The 24238-nt window shown below is 44.5% G+C and overlaps 3 protein-coding genes across 4 annotated transcripts in view; 2 read left to right on the top strand and 1 right to left on the bottom strand.

Moving 5' to 3' along the window:
* Positions 1 to 2722, top strand: part of stk11ip (serine/threonine kinase 11 interacting protein) — a 30891-nt gene extending 28169 nt beyond the window's left edge. Inside the window, exon 26 of the mRNA XM_079735430.1 lies at positions 2017 to 2722. Within this exon, the coding sequence (XP_079591556.1) occupies positions 2017 to 2160 (144 nt within the window). The 3' untranslated portion in view covers positions 2161 to 2722. The remainder of the gene's footprint in view (positions 1 to 2016) is intronic.
* A 999-nt stretch (positions 2723 to 3721) lies between these two features.
* Positions 3722 to 14047, top strand: LOC307074399 (gap junction gamma-1 protein-like). 2 transcript variants are annotated; one of them, XM_079734548.1, is made up of 5 exons: positions 3722 to 3932; positions 10283 to 10559; positions 11002 to 11254; positions 12001 to 12690; positions 12953 to 14047. In XM_079734548.1, exons 2-5 carry the CDS (start codon positions 10320 to 10322, stop codon positions 12964 to 12966), a joined length of 1197 nt encoding a protein of 398 aa, XP_079590674.1. In that variant the 5' UTR covers positions 3722 to 3932; positions 10283 to 10319; the 3' UTR covers positions 12967 to 14047. The 2 variants fall into 2 exon arrangements, with proteins under 2 accessions (XP_079590674.1, XP_079590675.1); XM_079734549.1 differs by having other exon boundaries at positions 10229 to 10559.
* A 612-nt stretch (positions 14048 to 14659) lies between these two features.
* Positions 14660 to 16077, bottom strand: inha (inhibin subunit alpha; the record flags this gene model as incomplete). The annotated part of the gene is made up of 2 exons (XM_079734248.1): positions 14660 to 15396; positions 15825 to 16077. 2 exons carry the CDS (start codon positions 16075 to 16077, stop codon positions 14660 to 14662), a joined length of 990 nt encoding a protein of 329 aa, XP_079590374.1.
* Positions 16078 to 24238: the final 8161 nt, after the last annotated feature.

Genomic DNA, 24238 nt, shown 5'->3' with positions numbered 1-24238 from the left:
TTTGCTGCGGTTCACCCCAGACTGCACTGCAGGGAACGGTTTGCCGGTTGAACGCTGATTGGCTGTCATCACGCAAATGTCGCGGCAAAGTTGAAATATTTAAACTCGAGCGAATTTGTCGCGCTACTAATCCTCGTGAACGCACTTGCCTGTGCAGGGCGAAAGTGTGGCGTGACAACTTGTCGCCGGTTTTCTCTAGCGAATAATTCGCCCGATTCGCGTCTCTACGTTCACTTTGTATTGGATCTTGTCGCCCCTTCGCGTTTGGTGTGAACACACCTTTACAGTGAGATGGGTCTAGCAGTTAGAGAGAGGTCGGGACTTTCATTGACATGGGTCTAGCGCAGTGGTTTTCAAACTGTGAGGCGCGCCTCCCCTGGGGGGTGCCAGAGTTCCTCGGGGGGGGGCGCGACGTGAGAAAAAATAAACCAGAAAAAGTAACAGAAAAAATATGTGAAGACGCAAAGTTAAAGCTGTGTTTGAAATCGTTCCCTATTCACTCACTCACTATTCCCTATATAGTGTTTATGATATAGTGCACTATATAGGGAGCGAACAAACGACAATTCGGACACTACGCTGAACATTTCTAAACGTCATTAGCGTCAGTAAATGCGCCGGGTATTTGTGTGATTCAGACAGATGCGCCCATATCATGTACACAAACCGGGCACTCACGAGAAAAGCTGGAGGTTGAATTGATGTTGAGTGTTACATTTCCTTGATCAAGTTTTTTTTTAAATTCATTTTGAATGTAACATTTTCTATTTTAAATCCCAAATAAATTGTTGACATTTCTAAATGAAAGCCAGAGACTCCATCATTAAATGTATACTTTTTTGCGGTTATTCAGCTTCTTCTTCTCCTCCGGAAACACACGGCCGCATTGCATTGTGGTATACGGGAGTAACATGTAGAGAACATCGTATGTTTACTCAAATTTTGGGTATTTTAAGTCCACTATATAGTGAATGAAATTTACCACTGCGAATTCGAACACCACTACAAAATGGCGAGCACCCTATATAGTGCACTATATCCGTGATAGGGAACGATTTCGAACACAGCTAAAGACGCAAACTCATTGCTCCCACCCTAGAGGTGAGCTAAAAAGAATGCTAAACTGGCAGTTTACAGATTAAGCTGTTCAAATGTATTTAAAAAAGTTAAGCAAAAACATGCTTAGATAAAGATGTTCAAATGTGTTAAGAAATGTGTTTAAAAACGCACAAAGATGATTAGAACGATTCAAAAATATGTTTAAAATGTTTCAAAAATATCTTTAAAATGTTTCAAAAATATGATCAGAGATATTTAAAATGTGTAAAATATGATCAGAGATGTTTAAGATATGATCAGAGATGTTTAAAATGTGTAAAATAATTAAAAGATCTTATAAAACACAGGGATTTAGAACATTTTTTTTGGGGGGGGGGCTCAGCTGAAATTTGTTCTCTGAGGGGGGGCTCACTCTCTCATACTTTGAAAACCCCTGGTCTAGGTTATAAAGAGGGTGGGAATTTCAGCAATAAGTCTAGTGGTGAGAGAGAGAGAGGGACTTCAAGTGACATGGTACTAGTGGTGAGAGAGAGGAAGGGGCTTTCATTGACATGGGTTTAGATGTGAGAGAGAGGGGGCGGGACTTTCAGTGATATGGGTCAAGTGGTGAGACAGAGGGCGGGACTTTCAGTGACATGGGTCTAGTGGTGAGAGAGAGGGCGGGACTTTCATTGACATGGTCTAGAGGCGAGAGAGAGGGGGCGGGACTTCCGGGAAAGGGAAATGTTTCAGTTACGTTTGGGATATTTTCTCGCTCCGGGAACTGCATCCTACTAAAAACAGTGACTGTACCTCAGAAGTAGTCTGCGACAGGTGCGGGTGGGCTGCTGGTTTAACCGTGTGTGTGTGTGTGTGTGTGTGTGTGTGTGCTTGCCTGTGTGTGCTTGCCTGTGTGTGTCTCTGTGTGTGCGTGCCTGTGTGTGCGTTCCTGTATATGTGTGTGTGGTCCTCACCCAGACGCTGAAGGAGGAGAGGACCTGGAGCCTGCGCTCCGAGACCCCCCAGCTCACAGCCCACCTGCTCACCTGCATCCGCAACCAATGGGAAACCATGTTCGGAGTCGCACTCGCAACCACCCTGCACGACCCCACCACCTCCTGAGTTGGCCTGAGTGTGTGTGTGTGTTTTAATGCTGTTGTATTCGCTACGCAATGTGACGTAATCATATTAAAACATTTTAAAGCTTGGTTTAAAGCTGTGCCTTTGAAACACCTTAACCTTCTCTGGCTGAAGGGGGGGATCTGTGTGTGGGGGGGAGGGCGTGCGTGTACATGCGTGTGTGTGTGTGTGTGTGTGTGCGTGCACGCGTGCGAGTAGAGGGGCAGGGGGATGCGCCCACATGCGTGCCTAACTAAGCCATGCCGCCTCCCTCGTCTTGGAGGTCAAAAGGTCACCCGCGGTCATGGCGACCATGAAGGTGACCTTGGGCATGACCTCAGCACCCATGTAGGGTCACGTGAAAAAAAAGCTTTCCTCAAAGCGAGAGCTGCTCTGTGGCGGGTGAGCGGTTATGGGTGCGAGCGAGTGGGCGTGTTGTTGTGTTGGGCGTGGCGGTCGCAACAGTGTAATTCCGTTGAGGATGATGAGGTTCGTCGCCTTCGGTAACCGTAATTTATTTGGATCAAATTGTTTTTGAAATTTCTAACAAAAGTATATTTTTCTATACGAGAACAATGTGTGATGAATAAAATGAAATGTTATCGTCGTGAACAACGTTTCACTTTGTATACTTTGTATGGGTTGTTTGTTTATGGACAAAAGAGAAACTTAAAGCTATGGACGGGACTAAAGTCAATGAGAACAGCCTATAGTGAACTCTTGAATATTTACTCAACCGATTGGGATAAAACATGTCAAGTGTTTTAAATCAACAAGTTAGGGGTTTTAGATTAACATGTTAAGTTTATGTGGCCTGGGAATGGCAAGTCTGTGGCCCCCTGCTAGAGATGCTGCCCCCGACCCGACCTTGGATTAGCGGTTTGAAGATGGGGATGAGGAAGTTAAGTTTATAATATTTCAATCACAAACCTCAAATATTTCAAACCCCACCTCCCACTCCATGCCTTGTAGACTCCCTCACCACTGAATGCCTTCCTGTATTAAAAAGGTTTTTCTTATAAACGTCTAGCTACATTTTGTGTAATAATCCAATCCCTATTACAGACGACTCTGTAAAGCACATTTTAAATGTGCCTAACATCTAAGTTGCAATGTATGCAGGGGGTCTTTTAACGCAAGATTTAAGACAACATCAAGGCATATAAGAATGTTATATAATCATAAGCAAGTGGCAAACTACACCTCGTATAATATTACGGATAAATTGCCACGCCCAATATTTACACTTTGAGGTACTTCAAAGTAAAAGCCCCGCCTTCTCTGGGCACTAATTGAGATTCCAGATGTTGGTGATGCTGAACAGTAGCCCACTAGGTCCTCTCAGGTTTCACACTGCTGGGCCTCCTTGGAAGGTGGGGGGGGGGGGGGGAGAAATTAGTAAACATGTGGGAGGGAAGGTATTCTGTGTGTGTGTGTGTGTCTGCCTGCGGAGGCCTCCTTGGAAGGTAGGTGGGGGAGAGGAGAAATGACGTGGACATGTGGGAGGGCCGCGTTTCGGGACCGTTCGGTCCAGTAGCGGCCCCTGTGGTCGGTGTCACGTGGGTGTTCCGCCTCGAAGCGTCCAATGGGTTAATATTAAAAGTGGCTCGTGCTGGTGACGAGGACTAATTGGCAAAAGCCGGCGGATCAATTAGATCCGGGAGGAAGTCGGTGGACTTGTTGGGGACGTTTCGACCCGCTTCTGGAGGACTACTGGAGCTTTGTATGCCTTTCGACCGGGATCTTCTCCACGTTTGTTCTTCGATTCGCCACAGGTAGTAGGCTGCGTTCATTTCTGTGGATGTTTACACGGCGTGTCCTTTTAAACTTTCTATTTCAGCCCATTGAAAACCATTGTATAGTAGCTCAACTATTATTATCATTATCGTCCAACATCTCTCTCCTGCAGTTTTTTCTTAGGTAACTTTGGACTGTCTGATGCTCGTCCCACACGTTGAAGCGCTTCACCTTGTTGCTGAAGTTAACTGAAGTGTTTCCATTTAAATGTGTAGCCTACTGAATTTTTAAGAAAACAAGCCTGTGGAAACAACCATTTGATATATCGGGGACTATTTTGAACTTGTGAGTACAGTTTATTTTCCATGCTGGGCTTGATGTTTTCGTCCTGCAGCCCGGTGCTCTGCTTCTGGTTAGGGAGGAATGTGGATCCGTGGTGTGTTCACATATTACCCCCCCTTCTTTCCCCATCATTTTCCACCAGGACTTCTTCGGTGAAGTGTGGTTTGTTTTGCGTCGGACTAAATGTTTTATTTTATTTTTTTTAAGATTTACCTAATTTACTGCATTTTTAGGCTTTATTAGCGATTGAAATAGACAGGGAGTTATGGGAGTAGAGTTGTGACGTTCACGAACGAACTGAATCTATTGAACGGCTCTTTAACGTGAACGATGGGAACCGAGTCGCAGTGGTGAGCCGTTCTTTTTGTTTTTCATTCTTTTGTTTTTTTTTCACAGCATGCGCACACAAGCTCCTCTTCCTACTCCACTGAGACGGAGAGCATGCAGAGTGCACTCGTGGTGGAATGTTGATATGCAAATTTCACATGTCAGTCAGAAGCGGGAACATGCGTTTGTTGGTTTCACGCGTGTGGAGGCAGAGTACTGCAACTATGAGCCTAAGAAAGCACAGCAGCAACTCTTTCTAAAAATATGACACATTGTATACAAAGATCCAAAATAGTGATCTTAGTGTCAAAGCAGAGGGATATAGCACCACCTTGTGTAATGTTTACAACGAATGCAGAAAATACATTAAAATCTAGTCCACACATGTTAAATTATATTCAATAATTAAAATTTATCAAACTCAGATATCCTATGTCTAAGTCTGAACAATTCAGATCCAAATCTTACCCTATCATTCCTCCCAGTGATTATTTCCCAGATAAAAAGGGTTACCACTAGGCTAGCTTCATAAAAATAAATTAATGAGCCAGTCTTTTGAACGGCTCTTTGAAAAGAACGGCTCCTTCAAGATCCGGCTCCCTTCAAAGAGCCATAAATCCCATCTCTATATGGGAGAGAGGATGGACGTGCAGCAAAGGATCACAGGGGGGTGGTCCTGATCGCAAAGACACGGGTTCCCCCCCCCCCCCCCCCCCCCCCCCCCCCCAACAGGAAAGTCTCCACAGGATCCACAGTCTCAACCACTTCCGTCAAGTTGGAAAGTAATTGGCAGATTCAGAGTTTGCGGTTCAATAGATCATCAGGGAAACATCGTTGCGACACAAATGACATCTCTAGCTAAATGTAGCAACCTAGAGAACCAGCTACAACCTTGTTTTCATCCAAACGAGCCGTCTTTAGAGAACGGGGAATTGCATTGGCTTCTAAGAGCTGTCAGCCTTCAGCCCCTAGCTTAGGGACCATCTGCAAAGTGCAAAACAGAAAACGACCACAATGGTCAAATTGCAATAGCGTCGCCATTGTTGACTCTAGAGCCACAAAACTTGCTCTATAGAGGCATAGCCTCTATATGGTCTTACAACAACCTTTACTTTGGAAAAATATATCTCATTATTTTTGAGAAATTTTTATTTGGCTACAATTTCAATAGCGTTGCTATTGTTGAATCTAGAGCTCCAAAACTTTTTTCCAAATAGGCATGGCCTCTCTATGGTCTTATTACAACCTTTAGTTTTGAATAATATATCTCTAGAGTCAATAATGGCGACGCTATTGAAATTTGACCATTGTGGACATTTTCAGTTTTGCACTTTGCAGACGGTCCCTAAACTCGCGGCTGAAAGCCGACAGCTCATAGAAGCCAATGCAATTCACCGTTCTCTAAAGACGGCTCGTTTGGATGAAAACAAGGTTGTAGCTGGTTCTCTCGGTTGCTACATTTACCTAGAGGTGTCATTTGCGTCGCAACGATGTTTCAGTGATGATCTATTGAACCGCAAACTCTGAATCTGCCAATTTCTTTCCAACTTGAAGGAAGTGTCTCAACCCAACAACTGACATACCCGTCTTTTTCCGACGGGAAACACAGTTGACAATCCTTATTTGTTTTTTTTTTACATTTTAAGTGGAGGCCAAAGTTGACGCCAGCAGCAGTTTTTTGGGGCTGTTAATTTAAAGCTGCATTATGTGGATTTTTATACTACAGCTAGTTGCTCAGTAAACAAAGAAATGGAACAAAACGTTTCTCAAAGATAGAATTTGGCCATCCAAGGGGTTCTCCATCCAGGTATTCACTGTAATTGTATATAGGTGTATTCCAATTATCTAGAATTGTAGCTACTGTTCAAGCCGCTAGATTCTGCTAACTTAGTTCAGGATTATGTCCAGTCTACGTTGGCCGGGACGTGTCGTAAGAACTGCATATCCAGAAGGCTTCACACACTCTAAAAACACATGCACATTAATGGAAAACACAAACACCTTCCCTCACACGTGGAAGAGCAAAGGTCTTGCCTGTATGACGCCGATAAGTCTGGCAAAAGTGTAGATATTAGGTAACCTATGAAATATAACTCATCAATTTGATGGCTTATCAAAGACCTTTAATTAGCCTTGCCCTGTCCAAACTCTATACTGCAGAAGTATATTATAATAATGGCCCGCCTGCAAAGCACGTCTTCTCTGGCGTTTGCCTTTGTGTTTAATGCATTGTATTTTTCATTTTTAATGTGCAGTTCATTCGACACTTCATCGTACCAGTCAGCAGCAAACTTTAAATACTGTTGTTGGAGGACTTCAGGTGGTGTGGAAGAGGTTTGATGTGTGATGAGTTTGTCTACAGTTTATGGGCCTGTGAGTTTGAGTTTCTCTCAAATCAACAGAACTCAAGACACATGCGCATTGATGACCCAGTCAAAAATACCCCACAAAAACCTGTGTCTCGTTTGCTATCCAATGTCTGAGTAATGACCTTTAATATTGGCTTAGACATGAATGTGGTATGCAGTTGGAAAGAGGTGTTGGCTTACTTCACAGCTGTGTAGGTTCACAGCAAAGTGGGCTTGTTAAAACTTGTGATGTTTTTTTTATAGCAATTTATTTTTCAGATTTAAAGGGTATCAAGTCTAAGCTCTAAAAACACAAAGGCGTTGTTTGGCATCTTACGCATTTACATTACTTATTCCACAATTAATCAAGCACAAAGAATCCTGAAGGCATGCTTGTTATGAGTCCTTGGCATTGGGGCAGAAGCATTTTTTTGCATTGAAATATGCAATTTGATTCAAAGGTGTGCATAACAGGTTGCCCTTTGTGTAAGCTATACCTTAAACCCATCAAAGTGTGTGTGTGTGTGGAACGAAGACATAATATACGCCTGAACTTATGATGCTGAGTTAAGGTCCCTACAAAACATTAAGCTCACACCAATAATTGTTAGCATCACTTAACTTAAGTCATTACTTGTCTATTGGCTTATTCTATTGTATGATTGTGTCATTGAACAACAATCTGGTTCCTGAGGCTTTGAGGCTTCCTGTCCAATACATTGTGGAATGTACCTGATGTTGAGATGCAGTTTTTGGGACTGGTAACGGAACACCACCCTTAGTGGTTCAGTTGATTGGAAGTTCCATTTGTTTGTGAGTTTGGTATGACAATATGGTTATAACATGTGGATGAGGTTATATATGGATGTGCTCCCTTCATCAAAATAGAATTGGCTCTCTTGGTATCCACATAACTACAAACCATGAGAGGCTCCATCAGGCCATCTGCGAAGCCCAGTTCCATTTATCGGACCACATCAGGAAAAACCACATCACTTGAACTTTTCTCCCGTTAGAAGTGTTGAGGATTTGTTTAACTGATGCTGCCAACCTAGGCTTCATTATTATTTTTTACTGGAATCAATGCAGTGGTTTTGTGCTTCTCGGTTAAATGCCACGAGGAGGAGGAGAGGATTAAAAAGATGAGTAAAGTTGAGAAGAACTGAAGAATGTTGCGGTTTGGCTGGGAGTTCCTTGCTTTCCTTGGCTGAGGAATCACATCATTTAGTTATGGTTTATAAACCTCGGCCCGTCGGACCTGGGCTCAGGTCTATTATGGAGGGCACTTGGAGTTGTGGAGACCATTTGTTTGGTAGCCATAAAGACGGTAGTGTTTTGTGGTTTTACAGACGACTTGCAATGCAAACTCGATAAATGCTTCAATGAGCAGTTGCGGTTCATTTCTGTGGTGGCCTTGTTTGTTTTGAATAAGAACATCTCATCACTCCTAATTTGTATGCATTGTTTTTTACTTGTATGGGTTGTAATTAGTTTTATTCATGTCAGTAACTGAGTGTGAAGGCCTGTCCCAACAGCTCGCTAGGTCCATCAGCTTTTCTTCAGAGTCATAAGCACTCTATAAGAATAAAGGCCTGTATTAAACAAGGCATCAATGACACCTGCCCTAAACCCAAACCAAGTTTCCATTTGCGACTAGCTGCGACATGCTAGCCTCCTCTTTGATTCCGGCGTTGGCAGTTTGAAGTCAGCATGGCAACAAGATGGATTGTTGGATTAGAGCCTTCGCTGGTGGACTGCTGCCTCCGGCTAGGACTCTCGCTGCTCAGAATATTGGAGCAATTGTTGACTTTCTTCCCCCTCCTTTTCTAAAGATCCCCCACTCCCCTTGTGATGACAAATAGTGGTTGAGTAACATCTATATCAAACCTATCAGGTTTTCATGCATTATAATATTCATCCACAACACCTTTGCATCCCGCTGTTAATCTGTTTCAACAATGGCTCCCCCTCTGGTAATCACATGTTGTTGGACACATTGTTGCTGAAATAGATTCCTATATCGCAGACTATGGGCCATTCTCTTTTTTGCATAGGAAATTTAATTTCCTAACGAGATCACCTGGAAGTTATTGAAGAAAAGGTGGTTCAAATTCAAAAAATGCTTAGGAAAGGAGCCTCAATGTATCCTTTTAACCCTCCTTTAGCATAGGTTGCTCCTGAGCAACCTTTGCGAAAGGAGATAGTGGTATCCCATAATCCTTTACGGTGGCAATATTTAAAGCAACATGCCACCGACGAAGTTTACTGACTAAAGCAGAAGAAGAGAAGAAAATAAAATTGATAATGGATACCAATTCCAGAAACATTATTTGAATTGAAATTAATTCATTTATTGCTGGTTATTAAGCGCACAATATACACCGTAAGAAAATAAAATGTCGACTTCACATTAAGAGACTACTGGGGGCAGTTCATTTCAACATCAACAGAAGTTGAGCCAAATTTTTTTTCATATGTGAATTGGGATTCAACTGGCCCATAATATTCCCGTTGGCCAAGTCCGACCTAAGTGATTCTCACTGTTGGCGACAACCTGATTTAAATCAATACGACAAATGCATGGATCGAAAGAGCGCTTGTTGTAGTCCAACTTCGGAAAATTGTAGTTCCACGCTAGAGGTCAGCAATACTGGGCGTCGCGCAATGACGGTTAGGTAAAGTGGAGTCTAATTAATTTTAAACAGTGCTGGCTTTTCCTATGTTCGAAAAGAAGCACCTTTTCATCTCTCCTTGACCCGATGACGTTTTCCACAAAGGTTAAGGAAAGGAGGCATATAGGTTAGATTTGACTATTCGTAGAGGCCCTATGTGCAGTACGTATCCCCTCCAATTAGTCACTTGACCCCCCCCCCCCCCCCCCCCCACAGTGTAGCTGGCAGCTGATTGGTTGCAATGAATTAATTGCTTGTTAGCATGATGGAAGGAAATAAACTAATATGAATTGGTCGGTTTAGAAATAAAGACAACAATATATTATAACTGTGGGCAGGATAATGTTGTGGCTACCGGCATAGTACGCAGTCCTCCTTGAACAAGACATCCAAGCTCAACCTGTCTGGTGGCCACTGGCTGACAACCAAATGTCTGTCTGTCCCTCCCTCTCTTCTTGGTCTCTCTCTCTCTCTCTCTCTCTCTCTCTCTCTCTCTCTCTCTCTCTCTCTCTCTCTCTCTCTCTCTCTCTCTCTCTCTCTCTCTCTCTCTCTCTCTCTCTCTCTCTCTCTCTCTCTCTCTCTCTCTCTCTCTCTCTCTCTCTCTCTCTTTTCTTGGTCTGTGTCTCTCTTTTCTTGGTCTGTCAGTGTACCCTTCTCTCTCCCTGCAAACTCCCTGTGTCTTCCGATTGGCTTTTTCAGTGCCCCCAGCTAGCCCCCGGTCCGCAGCTCAGGCACCATGAGCTGGAGCTTCCTCACGCGGCTGCTGGACGAGATCTCCCAGCACTCCACCTTTGTGGGCAAGGTGTGGCTGTCGGTGCTCATCATCTTCCGCATCGTGCTGACGGCGGTGGGCGGAGAGACCATCTACCACGACGAGCAGAGCAACTTTGTGTGCAACACGCAGCAGCCCGGCTGCGAGAACGTCTGCTACGACGCCTTCGCGCCGCTCTCGCACGTCCGCTTCTGGGTCTTCCAGGTGAGTCCCGGGGAGGTGTGTCCGCTCTGCGTAATGGTTCCCCCCCAACACGACACTACAGTTCAAAGGTTTGGGGTCACTTGTCATCTTCATTTTCTCAATGAAGATGACATTAAATGAGTCAGATACAGTCTAGACATTGTTAATGTGGTAAATGACTATTCTAGCTGGAAATGGCAGATTATTAATGGAATATCTACATAGGTGTACAGAGGCCCATTTCCAGCCAGCATCACTCCCGTGTTCTACTGGTACGTTGTTTAGCTAATCGTGTTAAAAGGCCAATGGATTAGAAAACCCTTGTTCAATTATGTTAGCGCAGCTGAAAACTGTTAAATCAAAGTGAGTTTTCATGGAAAACTTGAAATTGTCTGGTTTAGCCACGACTTTTGAACGGTAGTGTACGTTTATGTGACTCCTCCCTCTCTTCCTTCCCCGCCAGGTGCTGATGATCACCACGCCCACCGTCATGTACCTGGGCTTCGCCACGCACAAGGTGGCCCGCATGGGCGACCCCCAGTACCAGCCCTCCCGCCGCGCACGCAAGGGCATGCCCATCGTGACCCGCGGGGCCGCGCGCAACTATGAGGAGGCGATGGAGGACGGGGAGGAGGACCCCATGATGGAGGAGGAGATCGAGCCCGAGAAGGAGAAGGAGAAGGAGAAGGAGAAGGAGAAGGCGAAGGCGGACAATGGTACGCAGAAGGGAGGCAGCGCGTTTGGAGCTCTAGCTTGCTAAGCTAAAAATGTTTATTTTCAATGACGGACCAGAATATAATGTGAACACGCTGTTTGGACGCCTGTATTGGAAGAGCCTTAAGCCTAAAGTACACCGCCGGCGAACAGCGTGCGTCAAAACAGTCGTCCCTATTATTTTCTATGTACAACCCCCACACCAGCGGCGCCCCGCCCCACGACCCTTAACGCCACTGTCCTATTGCTCAGTGTCGCCGCCCCTGAAAATGCGCATTTTGAAAGCTGGAATCTGATAGTTGACTAGTTTGCAGGCCTGGGTCTTCCTGTTGATGCTAGGGGCGCTTCCCATTGGTGCTAGGGGTTGCACTTGACGCGTGTCAGTGTTTTTTAGCTTCTGTGTTGTAATACCTTGAGCGCATTAATTTCTAAGCAGGGGTAACCCAAGTAGGAATCAAACCCCATACCTTGAATAGTGGTAGTCGTGTTAATGCCTGGCTGTAGACATGACGTCAACGTGAGTTATTCAGGAGTCGGTTACATTTGTCTGAGAATTTTAATAAAAACACATTTTCACGGTTAAAATATGACTTTCTGTGTAATGAAATGAACATGTAAAGGCTTTTGTTTTTTTTTTTTTGTTTTTTTTGCCTGCAGCGTGCCCTAGATAACCAGTATATCTCCGTTTTTTTTTTTTTCTCCTCTCGGCCCCTCCTCCTGTCTCTCCTCCTGGTCTCTCCTCCTGCAGGCCCGGAGAAGAAGCACGACGGCCGGCGTCAGATCCAGGCGGACGGCCTGATGAAGGTGTACGCCTGCCAGCTGCTGACCCGCGCCGCCTTCGAGGTGGCCTTCCTCTACGGCCAGTTCCTCCTGTACGGCTTCCGCGTTGCGCCGGACTACGTGTGCACGCAGCTGCCCTGCCCCCACACGGTTGACTGCTTTGTGTCACGGCCCACCGAGAAGACCATCTTCCTGCTGATTATGTACGTGGTATCCTTTCTCTGCCTGCTCCTCACACTCCTGGAGATGGTGCACCTTGGCGTGGGCGGCCTCCGCGACACCTTCCGCCGCCGGGCCACCCTGGCGTCCCGAACCAGGCCGCCCGGAGGAGGAGGAGGAGGAGGAGGAGGGCGGCGGCGGCCGGGCGCGGCACTGCCCGCCTCTGCGCCCCCGGGCTACCACGCCACGGTGAAGCATGACCGGCCCAAGGAGGCCGGGACTGGCCTCCTGCCGCTGGCGGACTCTGGGCGGGAGTGTCCTGGGGTGGAGGGTGGAGGTGGTGGCCAGGAGCTGGAGCGGCTGCGGCGCCACATAAGGCAGGCCCAGCTGCAGCTGGACCTGGTGGGCCAGGGGGGCAGCGGGGGACCGGACCCCACATCGGCCGAGCAGAACCGGCACAACCTCGTTGAGGAGAGGCGCGCCGAGGGCGGAGAGAAAGGTAGCGCTTGGGGATATTTACATCTTGAGTTGTTGACGATTATTGGTGCAGTGTGTAGGATTTAGTGGCCGTTTGCAAATCACGACCAACTGACCCCCCCCCCCCCCCCCCCTTAGGGGGATATACCTTTTTCATTCCCCATTTAAAGGGTCGCAAACTGTGCACACAGGTTATTACAATAATGATGTTGCTGGTTCAAATGAATCGCATGGCCTACAGGTACAATACCTGCCGTCCTAATAGATGATCTGTTTTTTTGTAGGAGTCCATGCCTGAGCTAGCTTCCCACGGGCCCCGAACGGAAGGATGCATCCATAGAGGGGAGAAATGTCGAAGAAGCCGGGAAAACCAAAGTGTGAGTGAGGGAGAGGTGTTTATGTGTGTAAGAGGGAGAGAGAAATGTGTGTTTCAGTATTAAAGGCCCAAACAACAAATACAATCCAAAGAACCGTGGTTGGAGTGTTGTGAGAGCACGGTATCTGCTTGCATGTTAAAGGCAGGGTCGTCTTCTGTACCGCTGGCACCGCTATGGGGGTCCCCTGCCTTGTTCGTTAAGTTTTGTTTTTTGAAAGGGATTCAAGGTTCTGCTCTCCCACCAAGCAAAGTTATAGATGATTGTTCTCCTCCCTTTTCAAATGTGTGGGTGGGTGGGGATTTTGTGTGGGTGACAGTTGAGTTATATTTTGTCACCACTTTACATTTCAACCTAATATGTGTGTGTGGATTCCTAAGCCACTCCTTGTATTACGCAGAAACTCAAATTTAAGATGTTTACCTGGGAAAAGCTTGAAACTAGTTCTACAATGACTGGATGATGTTTTGTTTGAGTTGACAAGACCATACTATTGCAAATGTTGGCCTTTGACTGTTGAGCTTTAAGTCTTATTTTTCGTTTTGCTTTTGGTAATAACCTACTTTTCTGAAAAGAAATTGTGGCACTTTAACGTTTTCTGGTTCGATGCTGGCTTTCGCAGGTTTAAGTCGTGTGTGTGTGTGTGTGTGTGTGTGTGTGTGTGTGTGTGTGTTATACAAATGGTTCCTGATGGTTTAACCTGTTTGTCTTGCAGTCTTTACCCCCATAACAGCCTATGTGCCGATTCCATCTGACTTCATGTTGATAGGCATTTTAAAACCCCAACGTTGTAGCTTATCTGGTTGTCCACCTGATGGAGTCTTGCTGTCGAGGCCTGCTGGGAATAAGACTTTTCGTCGTCTGGAACTTGATGAACTTGAGCTGATTTGTGTATTGTAAAGTTGTCAACAGTTTCTTTTTTTTGACTAAAGAATACTTTACACATGGTACATTCCCTTTTAATATGGTTTGGCTTTGTAATTGTTTTTTTTTTGTAATTTTCTAATGGCCAGTTAATAAATGCATTTGAATTTGTGTTTGAAAGTGTCTGTTGTCCCAAACACAAACATTATTTGCAACACTTTGAGCAACCAAAGTTGAGGTTTTGTTAATGTCTGACTTGAAAGACCTTCTCATGGGTGGCATTGACTAATATCTATTGTTGGTGTTGCTTTTAAGAGGGCAAGGTTAACAGATCGACCAAATGACTGACCAATTCCTTTTGAAAAGATATGCATAGGTAGATGGGCATGAAGGCCATGAAGTCCAGTTGTCAGACATGAATTTGATTAAAATGGACAGCTTGACGGAGTAACAAGGCTGTGAAGTGGTTTGTGGTCCGAGGGTCAGCCTTCCCTGCCCCCAAAGGTTGCTCAGACAAAATGTTCAGTTTCAGTGTTTATTTCTCCATGCATAAACATACAAGCATATTGTAGCAAAGCATCATTGCAGAAATGTGGGAAGGACGAGCGACAACAGTTTAAATGTGTGTAATAAGTGAGCTATAAAGTTTCAGCTGGGGAGGGGATGAAGAATTAGCCAACACTGATTTCCCAATAGTCTACTACTGCATTGCACGTAGGCCTATTTCATTTTATTGTTTTCTGCCTAGTCTGTTTAGAAACAGCTGCACTCTTCAGGTATGATGTTGGGCAGAGTCTCGTACATGAACGAGTACCCGCCGTCCGAAGTCGTCGTGATCCTCAAGGACCTCATGGACTCCGGGGCTGGGGCGCAGCACCGCTGGATCCCCAGCAGGGCGGTGCCACGGTCGGGGGCCGAGCAGTTACCGTGGCAATAGCTGAAAGTCACTACCTTTGGGTGGACGATCCAGTTTCCCCAGCCCAGTTCGTCGAAGCTGATGTCCACCTCGTCCCGCCAACAGTCTCGACTCTCCGGCTGCTGCTTAGAGGGCCACTGCAACAGGTCCACGGCGGACTGGGACCACGGGATTGCGTGGCGTGGCCTACGACCGGAGACCCGCCGGCGAGCATGGAGATGAAGGAAAGGCGTTTTATCTGGGTCTTTGATGAGGGGTAGACGGTTGGTACAGCGCACCTGCAGCGTAATCGGCCCCGAGTAAACCGTGGCCGGCCGGTGGTGATCGTCCAGGTCATACGTGGCCCAGCCGTCCGAGCTGGTCACTGACAGAGCAACCGCGGCCAAGTGGTCCGGGTGTTGCCCTGAGTTCAGTATGTAGAGCGGGGTGGAGGAGTTGGACTCTGGCCCGGCGTAGAACCAGAAGTGAGCCGAAGTGATCAAGAGCTCCTGGGGGTTGACGGACGGTTGGAAGTGATACGAGCGGAAGGTGGCCGTTTCAGCATCCCTCACCTCAGTCCTGCCGCACGGCGAGTCTGCCAAGTGAATCAAATGCAAGGGAGAAGGGGGTGTTTTAGTGGTCTTTTAAATGATAAGATCTATTTAATTGACAACCAAACAAACGTCTTAATTAACAATTGATGTGTTAAAGCGCTGCCTTTTGTCCCAATGTTTTGAAATCAAATGTAGCCACGGGTAACCATGCCCTTAGCAAAATCAACATTTACTCTTTCTATGATATTTGTACATTTGCAACAAACAACACACAACAGAAAATGCTGTAGAAGTAGGAGTTTTAGCTAGATTACGTTTTCCTTTGAGACTTAAGAGGCTTGAAAGCATCGTGATTCCAAGTTGAAATAAATAAATGTTAAATCACAGGCCTATGCATGCTATCTATTGAGGCCTTCTTTCAACAACCCACTCAGGCTGGATTTGTGGAAAACCTTTACTGTTGTCTTACCGGAGCTGGGGAACACAATGACCTGGGAGGCATCCAGGTCCTGCTTGTGGTCTTCCTCAGCCCCCGCCGCGCTGCTAGATCTCCGGGGCCGCCGCCTGGGTCCCTTCCAGCCCGGGGGTAATGCAGGGGCCACTGGCGGGGTCTCCAGCCCCATCCCCCCCAGCACCCAGTCCTTGAACAGAGCCAGGACCAGCTCCCTGGGCATGTCTGCGTCCGGACAGGCCCTAGCCACGCCGCTGGTCCCCAGGACCATCATCAACCAGACCAGCCTACTCAACATGGCTGCAGCCCCACACTACCTCCCACCCTCACCCTTAAAACGACAGCTCCGGGGCCACAGACGGACGGAGAACAATGACCAAGACCCAATCCAGGGGTGGTTCCTTTCCTCTGTCGCTGGATATCGAGGCTTGACCGGAGGTTTAAAGAAGCAAAGTACCTGACTTAGCCTTTAAACAAAGATGTTTGTCTAACTTTTGAATAGCAGCAAAGGGACTCAAGTTGAGCTCAGCCTCTTCTCAGTGCTACCAAAAGCTTTACCTTCACCAGAGAAAGCGACAGTATCTTCTGAGATGTGTGTGAAACTCGCTCTCTCTCTCGCTCTCGCTCTCTCCTGGGCTGGGATTGTTACTGCTAGAATGGGCTGTAATCAGTGTTTGGGGAAAATGTCAACAATCTCTGGACAATAACATTACTGTGTTATAATCTCCAGGAGGTGTCCATGACCTTCGGTTTGGTGTCTGCACATGACCTTGCTCGCACACAGGGAAGGCAAAAGTGTGCTATATTTTTTGAGCATTCAACCCTAACCCTGCAGGGACAGCCGTGGTGGGGGTGAATGTTGAAGTGTTTGTTCTGTACCGGACACAGAACCTGAAGTATCAAAAGCAGGTGTATATACTCATGACCGTTCAACCCTCATGAGCTCATCGTAGTCGTGATAGAAAGATGGCACTAAAGTTGGAAAAACCGATAGCTAACACGCCAAACCCTCTAAAGTCAAACCTATTGAGTTATTTCAGGGGTGTGCTTAAATGAACTGGGAGTAAAAAGCTGAATATCTGCTGTGGAATGGGATGTGAAGTATTGTGTTAAATATCAAATGGCAACAGCTCAGAATGGGTTAACATACTTGTACTCATTTGTTGTACCTGTCTAGAACAAAAAAAATGAAGTGCATGAAGTGAATAGTTTTAGATGCAGCCAAGTGATAAAGCATCAGAGAGACATGGTCACACTGATGCATTTAGTGTCTAATGGTTTTTGTTTTTCACTCTGTGGCTCCTTTATGCAGCTGGCCCTGTGTTCCCAAGGACCGCTCACTATGTGTGTGTGATCATACCAATCGATTGTATCAGCCTGTCTATAATTATATCTCACTGTTTTCAATGGGATCAAACTTTTTACTGCTAACAACCAAACAATATATGGATCTCATGGCTTTGAATCTCAATGTTAGGAACAGCTGCCATTGATCAAATTTACTTATTGACATTATATCTGTTCAAATGACATCCAAATTATATCCCAACAATAATTGATCATATCACACATGCTGCCATTAGAAAAGCCTACAAAACACTGTGAGGTCTATAGACCTAGGTATTTCCCTCAATACAGAAACACTTCCTCCAGAAGCAAAATTTAGACTCCTAACTTTAAGGCGGCTTCAAAACGAGTGAAAAGTTATTGTTTCACAGGTAACGTTGAGCGATGGAATTCCCAATAACACGAAAGCAAGGTGAGTTGTCTTTAAATGCACAAGCCAATACTGCCACCCAGTGGATGGTAAGTTAAGCGTTTTTTTAATCTTTATAAAGCAGTAGGCTACAAATACACATGAATACTGCTACTATATACTAACTGACTTATTAACTACTGTTCCCATCATGGGGGGAGTTTTGGCTTTACCCTTTGACAGCTTAACAAATAAATCAAACTTATTGTTATACGCTCCTGCTGTGTGTCCCCTTTGCTTTGTCTCCCTCTACCTGTCCCCCCTTCTACCTGTCTTGCTGTACCTGTCTCTCTCTCTCTCTAGCTCCGCCCAGGTAGCTGCAGCAGACATCAATCTCATAATCTGGATGGGCCATTAGAGCCGAGTGGAGGAAAGCACATGGGGTTGATAGCTGTTGTGGACCCAGAGCTGTTGTTGATTTGTGATAATGTGAAAGGAAGAAGGTCCGGAGTCCTAATATCACAGCTTTTTTTGTCACTTTACACTTTTGTTTGGTTTTGGTTGTTTAGGAGTCTACTGAAACGCACGCACGCATGCACGCACGCACGCACGCACGCACACACGCACAGACACACAAACACACACACACACAAAGTTCTACCTTAACATCTCGTGTGTTTCGCGAAACATTCTACGCTTGCTACGAATCTCTTTCGTAGGCCTACGTCGTTCGCTGGTAAGATTGGTCTGAAGTGCTCGTAGAACCTTCTTAGCTCTACCATAGTGATGGTTCACAAATGCAAAAAAGGGCTTTGTATTATGGATACTCCAAGTTTTGCAGCAGATCATATATATTTATTCATCTCGTTGCTTTGAGGAGGTCTGGTGGTCTCCGTGTATAATAAATATATATATATATATATATATATCGTTGCTTCGAGGAGGTCTGGTGGTCTCCGTATATTATATATATATATATATATATATGTATATATTTGAGTGTCATTAACTTGCATTGGCGCAAAATCCAAGGCATCATGAAAATTCCTGTTTCCTGTGAGACCAGGTTGCCTACGTTTGGACTTATCAACGTTTTTTACTTATATAGGCCTGGTTCCCGAACGGTCTATTAGGAGTCTTCTTCGGAAAAACTCCTTACGTTGTTCGTAAATGGCGCTGTCCAGAAAGAATGTGCTGAAATCGATTGCTTAGAGATCGAGTTTCCATTTCATGCGCATGACTGAAAAATATTGCGGTCTTTGCGATTAAAACATTGCTCTTTAGTAGGCCTAAACATTTAGGCTATTTAAACACGGGCGAACATAGCATAGCCTACATTGATTTAAAAAATATATAGAAAATATAGAAAACAGTGGAGGAGATTGAGGCAATCACATCTTTAATTACATCCGTCGCAGCCGTTCAAATCAGGCTATTAATTTGCTGTTTACAAAGCTTTCTGACTTGTTGATTATTTATGTGAAATACATAAATAGCTACATTTTGAATAGCTTATTTAGCTTATTATACAGCCTAATGCTGTTTATGCTGAGACTGCTTTGATTTTTGCTACCTGTAGGGGTCTGTGTGCGGGCTTTGCGCACCGCCTGGCCAGTGTGTGTTTGTCAGGTGAAAACTAAATGTCAAGGGACAGAGGCAGTGGTTGAAAAAAGTATTTTGACCACTTATTACGTTCACTCGTTTCTCATAATGGTTTATTCATTTCCCAGTATAATTTCCTTAATTAAGAAGAAAGTTTTGTTCATTTTTGATTTTTAAAATAAATACAATATCTTTTTGAAGAGACCGGCTTCTAACTGGTGCTGGAATCAACACAGATGGAGGAGAAGGCGCTCGCGATTATTGGAGAGATCTTCTGTGATGGGATCTCGGGGGGCATCAACCTTAGAAGAGGTGATGCTGGACGCTCTCAGGCCAGGTGATCCCATCCCCAGCTGCGAGGACATCCGCAGCTCTTAGTATTTCCCAGGACAGGCCGGCAGCTACCTTTTAGCCACTCAGAGCCTAATTGTTTGTCAATTTGCAAATTTCACAAATTGCTTGCAGAATTGTGCATGCCTTGACACTAGCCGCATTTACATGGACACTTCTGATCCGATTAGAAGTGGAAGAACAGCTCAGTCAGAATAAAAAATGATCATATATACGCCTCAATCGGAATACAATTCTCTGATCGGAATATAATTCCATGCGGAATAGAAGAGGTGGTGTAGTCCGCTATAATCAACATGTATGCACTTATTCAGATTGGTTGTTGTTACCAACATAACGGTTGTGCGCAAGAGACATACGGACATACGCTTACCACTTTTGTAAATGCCATATATACAGTACATTCGGATTGCATAATAGGAATAGATCTATTCAGATTAGAAATCTAATCGGATCAGAAGTGTCCATGTAAAAGCAGCTACTGTCAATGTGGCAGTTCCATGCGCAACAGGGATTTCTAAAGGTCAGTGTTGGGAACGTTACTTTAAAAAAGAAATTAGTTATAGTAACTCACTACTTGTTCCAAAAAGTAACTGAGTTAGTAACTTAATTACTATATAATAAAAGTAACTAGTTACCAGGGAAAGTAAGTATTTGCATTACTGTAAAAAAAGAAAGTTGCTTCATGTCAAAGAATTTGGATTTTCCGCAGCAGTTTTCTCTTGGCCTTAATATGTTAAATGGTTGAACTGCCCATTCAAGGCCCTGATATACTTCCAACTGAATTTTAATTTGCTTAGTTGCAATGGCTGTGGAACATCTGCCGAATACTACAGAAAATTCCAACTTTTCATCGGATTGGTCCGAACTTGCCATTTCTGCTGCTTCATCGAATCTGTTTGGTGTATGCATGTGCGTGTGTGTGTGTGTGGCCAGCGTGTCTTGGCTTGTGCTTAAAGACACTGGCTCCGATTGGCTACCATGAAACATGCGATTGGCTACCATGAATTCCGCTCATCTCGTTGTTAACCCACCCGGTCTCCTCACTAGCAGTTTGTGTTTGGAGCCAGCGGTGCATTCGGATTATGCAGTTTTTTCAATCAATTCATAGTTACGCACCGCATTTAACTTACACTAACGGTAACAGAGTTTTCACAAAGGAAACAGTAATTAGTTAATTACCCCGTTACTTAAAAAAATAAACCTATTGTGAAACATTCAATTCTGAAAATTGAATGTTTTCAGAATTTATAAAATTAATGCCCTGCATTTACCGGGAATCAAACCCCTGCCTCCTGCATGGCAGGCTAGAATTAAACCACTGAACAAACGTGTAGTGACAGATTAGGTCACAAAATCCTCTCGAGACACTCGAGACACCTGAAGGACTCAAAGTCCATGCTCAGTTCAAGAAATACTGGAATGCCACAGCCCCTCATTAGTACAGTGGTCAGTATCCCTTGGTCATGCGTGAAACCAGGAATGTGAAGATTCTTGGTTTTACTCAGTCTGAACGAAAGGAGCCAATTTGTTTTGGTCACACAAATGATTCAGCCTTATCAGCCTTGCCTGCAATCAGCCAGAGATTCAGCAGCAGATGCTCTCCAATGCAGCTCAGATACTTTTCCAACGTTGCAGACCAGGGCCTCACGCATGACAGGTAATTCTACCAATGAAACACCAATGCTTACTAGCTCAAGAATTTGTGCATCCAGAATTTAATTGGTCAGAATCATGTTTACACCTGTAGACATCAAAGTTCTTGGATGTGTCAAGGAATTAGGCGTACAAGAGTTCCTCGTTAGTATTGTGGTCAGTATCCCTTCCTGTCACGTTGGGGACTGGGGTTCAATTCCCTGATGAGGAATATGGGAAATTTACTCACAGTGCCGAACACATTCAACCTGGCGTTATTTAAGATGGCTGAGGTGTCTGTGAGCAAGACGAGGTCATTGATATCTTGACAAGTTGAACGAAATTGAAGCCACTATCCACTTATTTTTTAGCATGTCAGGATGGCTGAGCGGTCTAAGGTGCTGCTTTCAGGTCGCAGTCTCGCCTGGAGGAGTGGGTTTAAATCCCACTTCTGGCAGGAGTTTTGAGGACACCTTGTGAAATCACCGTCGTGACAAACTATTGATTTCAAAGGATCTGCAAAGTTAGGTTCGAACGCTGTGGGTAGATGTTCGGCGAGAGGTGACCTCTAACACTGACGCACACCGTGTTTAAGTTGTGTTTTCAGAATTGATAAAACGCCCTGCATTGACCAGGAATCGAAACCCGGGCCTTCCACGTGGCTGGTGAGAATTCTACCACTGAACCACCACTGCTTACACATAGTGAAACTTTGGCTCACAAAATTTTCTCATTCTGATTGCTGTAGTAGTTGCCAATGAAGTCAGATTGTTGCATTATGGATGGATAATATTTGTGTGAATGTAGTCTGATGTAAGGCTCCATATTTCATTCTAAGGTGTACAGTATTGTGGTTTTAGTATTATGTCAAATTTCATACAACCCTTGTTGTAGAAAATAACCAAATTCTATCACTTCAACTAACTAAGAGAGCATGAGGAATCAAGGGGTCCAGATCGAGTATGACAAGAGACTTTATTGCTACCTGCGAACAAGCAACAACGAAGCCGAGTGAGGTTTGCAAAGACACTGCCGGGTCATAAGATTCCAGCCTTTATATTCCCACATTCAAAGCTATCCTCCACATGGTATGACCGCCCACAGCATGCATATGAGATCTCCTTTTATGGTAAGGACGGTCAGTACGCCTTGGCCCCAGACTCTGCACCGTGTAAGTCTCTCCTATGAATTCAGAGGTGATTTTGCTGCTTTCCACTATTAATGTAGCTATATGATATATAGGCCTGATAATATTCATAGTTAATATAAAAAGTAATGGTTCATTTCTCCCATATATCCTCCCTTTTGGGACCGATAATGTCCCAACAAAAAGAAAGCAGTCGTACTTCCCTTTTTACTTGAACTATCACCAAGACTACGTGCAAGGCCTTTAGACCACATTAGCACTACATTTGGTTATCAGTAAAAAACCCTTTAAGCTTGTTCAGGGCTTTCAACGTGCAAAATTCTCAGGGATTTCAACCTGTTTTTAGGTAAAAAAGATTTACCAAATGTACTATATTATTTTAACATTTTGATCCCTACAATTCGTTCATATGGAACCATAAAACCTTTCAAATAATAGCAACACAATGTTCTACATTCAGCATGCAATTATATCAATATGTGTACCTAGAATTTCCACATAGTAATCATAACATAATATTTTCCGCATTTTTTGAAAATCGGCATTTCAGAAATATGTGACATATTAATATACAAAAAAATTGACATTTCAGTAATATGCGTCATAATAATACAATTTAAAAATTTGAGATTGTCTGCAGGCTTGCATGGATTTGAATGGCTCAGGTGATCTTCATGTATTGGTGTGCTGGATACATGTGGGGGGTTTTGGACATTTTGAATGGCTCAGGTGATCTTCATGTATTGGTGTGCTGGATACGTGTGGGGGGTTTTGGACATTGTCGTAGTTGCTGCACCCGTACCCGGGTCCTGTATTCCATGAGTCCAATGTTCTTTCGTTCACTCTGTCTGCAAAGGTTGTGGCTCACATGGAGAGGTAACCAGTATGACCTAAGACTTTCTCCTAGTGTCCGATTATCACAGTCCGCTCTCCTCTCCAGCTTCATTCTGATCTATTTCCCCATAGAGCTTCTGCTCCCAATCTTTTGACTCATCTATGCTAGTTACCATGAGGGCCATTTCCTTAGAGAGCCTGGATTTTATCACAGATCTGACTATGGGAATACAACAGCAGAAAATCAATCCTATCACTGTTAGTACTATCAAGAGCACTATACCTATTTTGGCTAATACCATTCCCCGCACACCAAACCTTGTTTCCAGCCATCCAAACATACCCTGGTCATGGCCTGCATTATTAGACGTTTATTAGACATTTTAGGTTGTTCATTGCGAGTGTGAATGATCCATCTGGAGCAGTGTTATTTGGGATGAAGGTGCAATACATTTCTCCTATAAGAGCACAAACTCCTCCCTTCTCTGCTAAGAGCCAATCCAAGGCTTGTCTATTTTGCCAAGCCACAGCGCTTGTGGCTCCCAGTTCTTCGCCTAAAGCTGATAAAGCATCATCCGTGTAGTTAATAAACCTTTGTTGATTGTAATAAATGTAATTAATCCACTTTTTTAGCATTTTTAGCGATTCCGATAGCTGGCAGTAGTGCCTTAAATCCGGCTGCTATTTTACTTAGTGCCTTGAATTTATCGGGTATGCCTCTGAGTTGTCGTTTTTTGTTAATTTTTATGTTCTCGTCTGGTTCATATGCTCTTTTCCGCCTGTTTAGGTTAGTACTTTCTAAGTTACCGACAGCGTAAATTAGTGGTGGTAATATTGCAATTTATGTAACCACTTGCACTCTTGCACATCTACCTCTCCACGTCTTAGCAAGTGTGGTACGAAGGATCTTATTAGTGCAGATCCAAAACTGATCCCCCACCACTCTGTCCTGGCTTACGAATGCATTATCACGCCACAAGGTTGACATATATGCCTTTGTACCCATTTGCAGAGGGCTTTGTAGGTGCCGATCACCTTTAATGACAGGTGGTTGTTCTTGCAGCGGTTTCCGGTTGATATCATATCTTGTGATATTCCAAATTATTCCACATAGTTCCTCTGGTATATGGCCTACATCGCTGATATTCCTGCTTTTTTCGTCGCTTT

This window comes from Pollachius pollachius (genome assembly GCF_949987615.1).
Source record: "Pollachius pollachius genome assembly, chromosome: 4".
NCBI classification, from domain to species: domain Eukaryota; kingdom Metazoa; phylum Chordata; class Actinopteri; order Gadiformes; family Gadidae; genus Pollachius; species Pollachius pollachius.
Note: the sequence above shows the minus strand (reverse complement) of the source record. Positions and strands in the feature narration are given on the sequence as shown.

Bases quoted from the DNA above. Each gene is read 5' to 3' on its own strand.
- LOC307074399 (XM_079734548.1), top strand. From the start codon at position 10,320: ATGAGCTGGAGCTTCCTCACGCGGCTGCTGGACGAGATCTCCCAGCAC. The intron at 10,560-11,001 runs GTGAGTCCCGGG...CTTCCCCGCCAG, and splicing joins TCCGCTTCTGGGTCTTCCAG to GTGCTGATGATCACCACGCC. The intron at 11,255-12,000 runs GTACGCAGAAGG...CTCCTCCTGCAG, and splicing joins GAAGGCGAAGGCGGACAATG to GCCCGGAGAAGAAGCACGAC.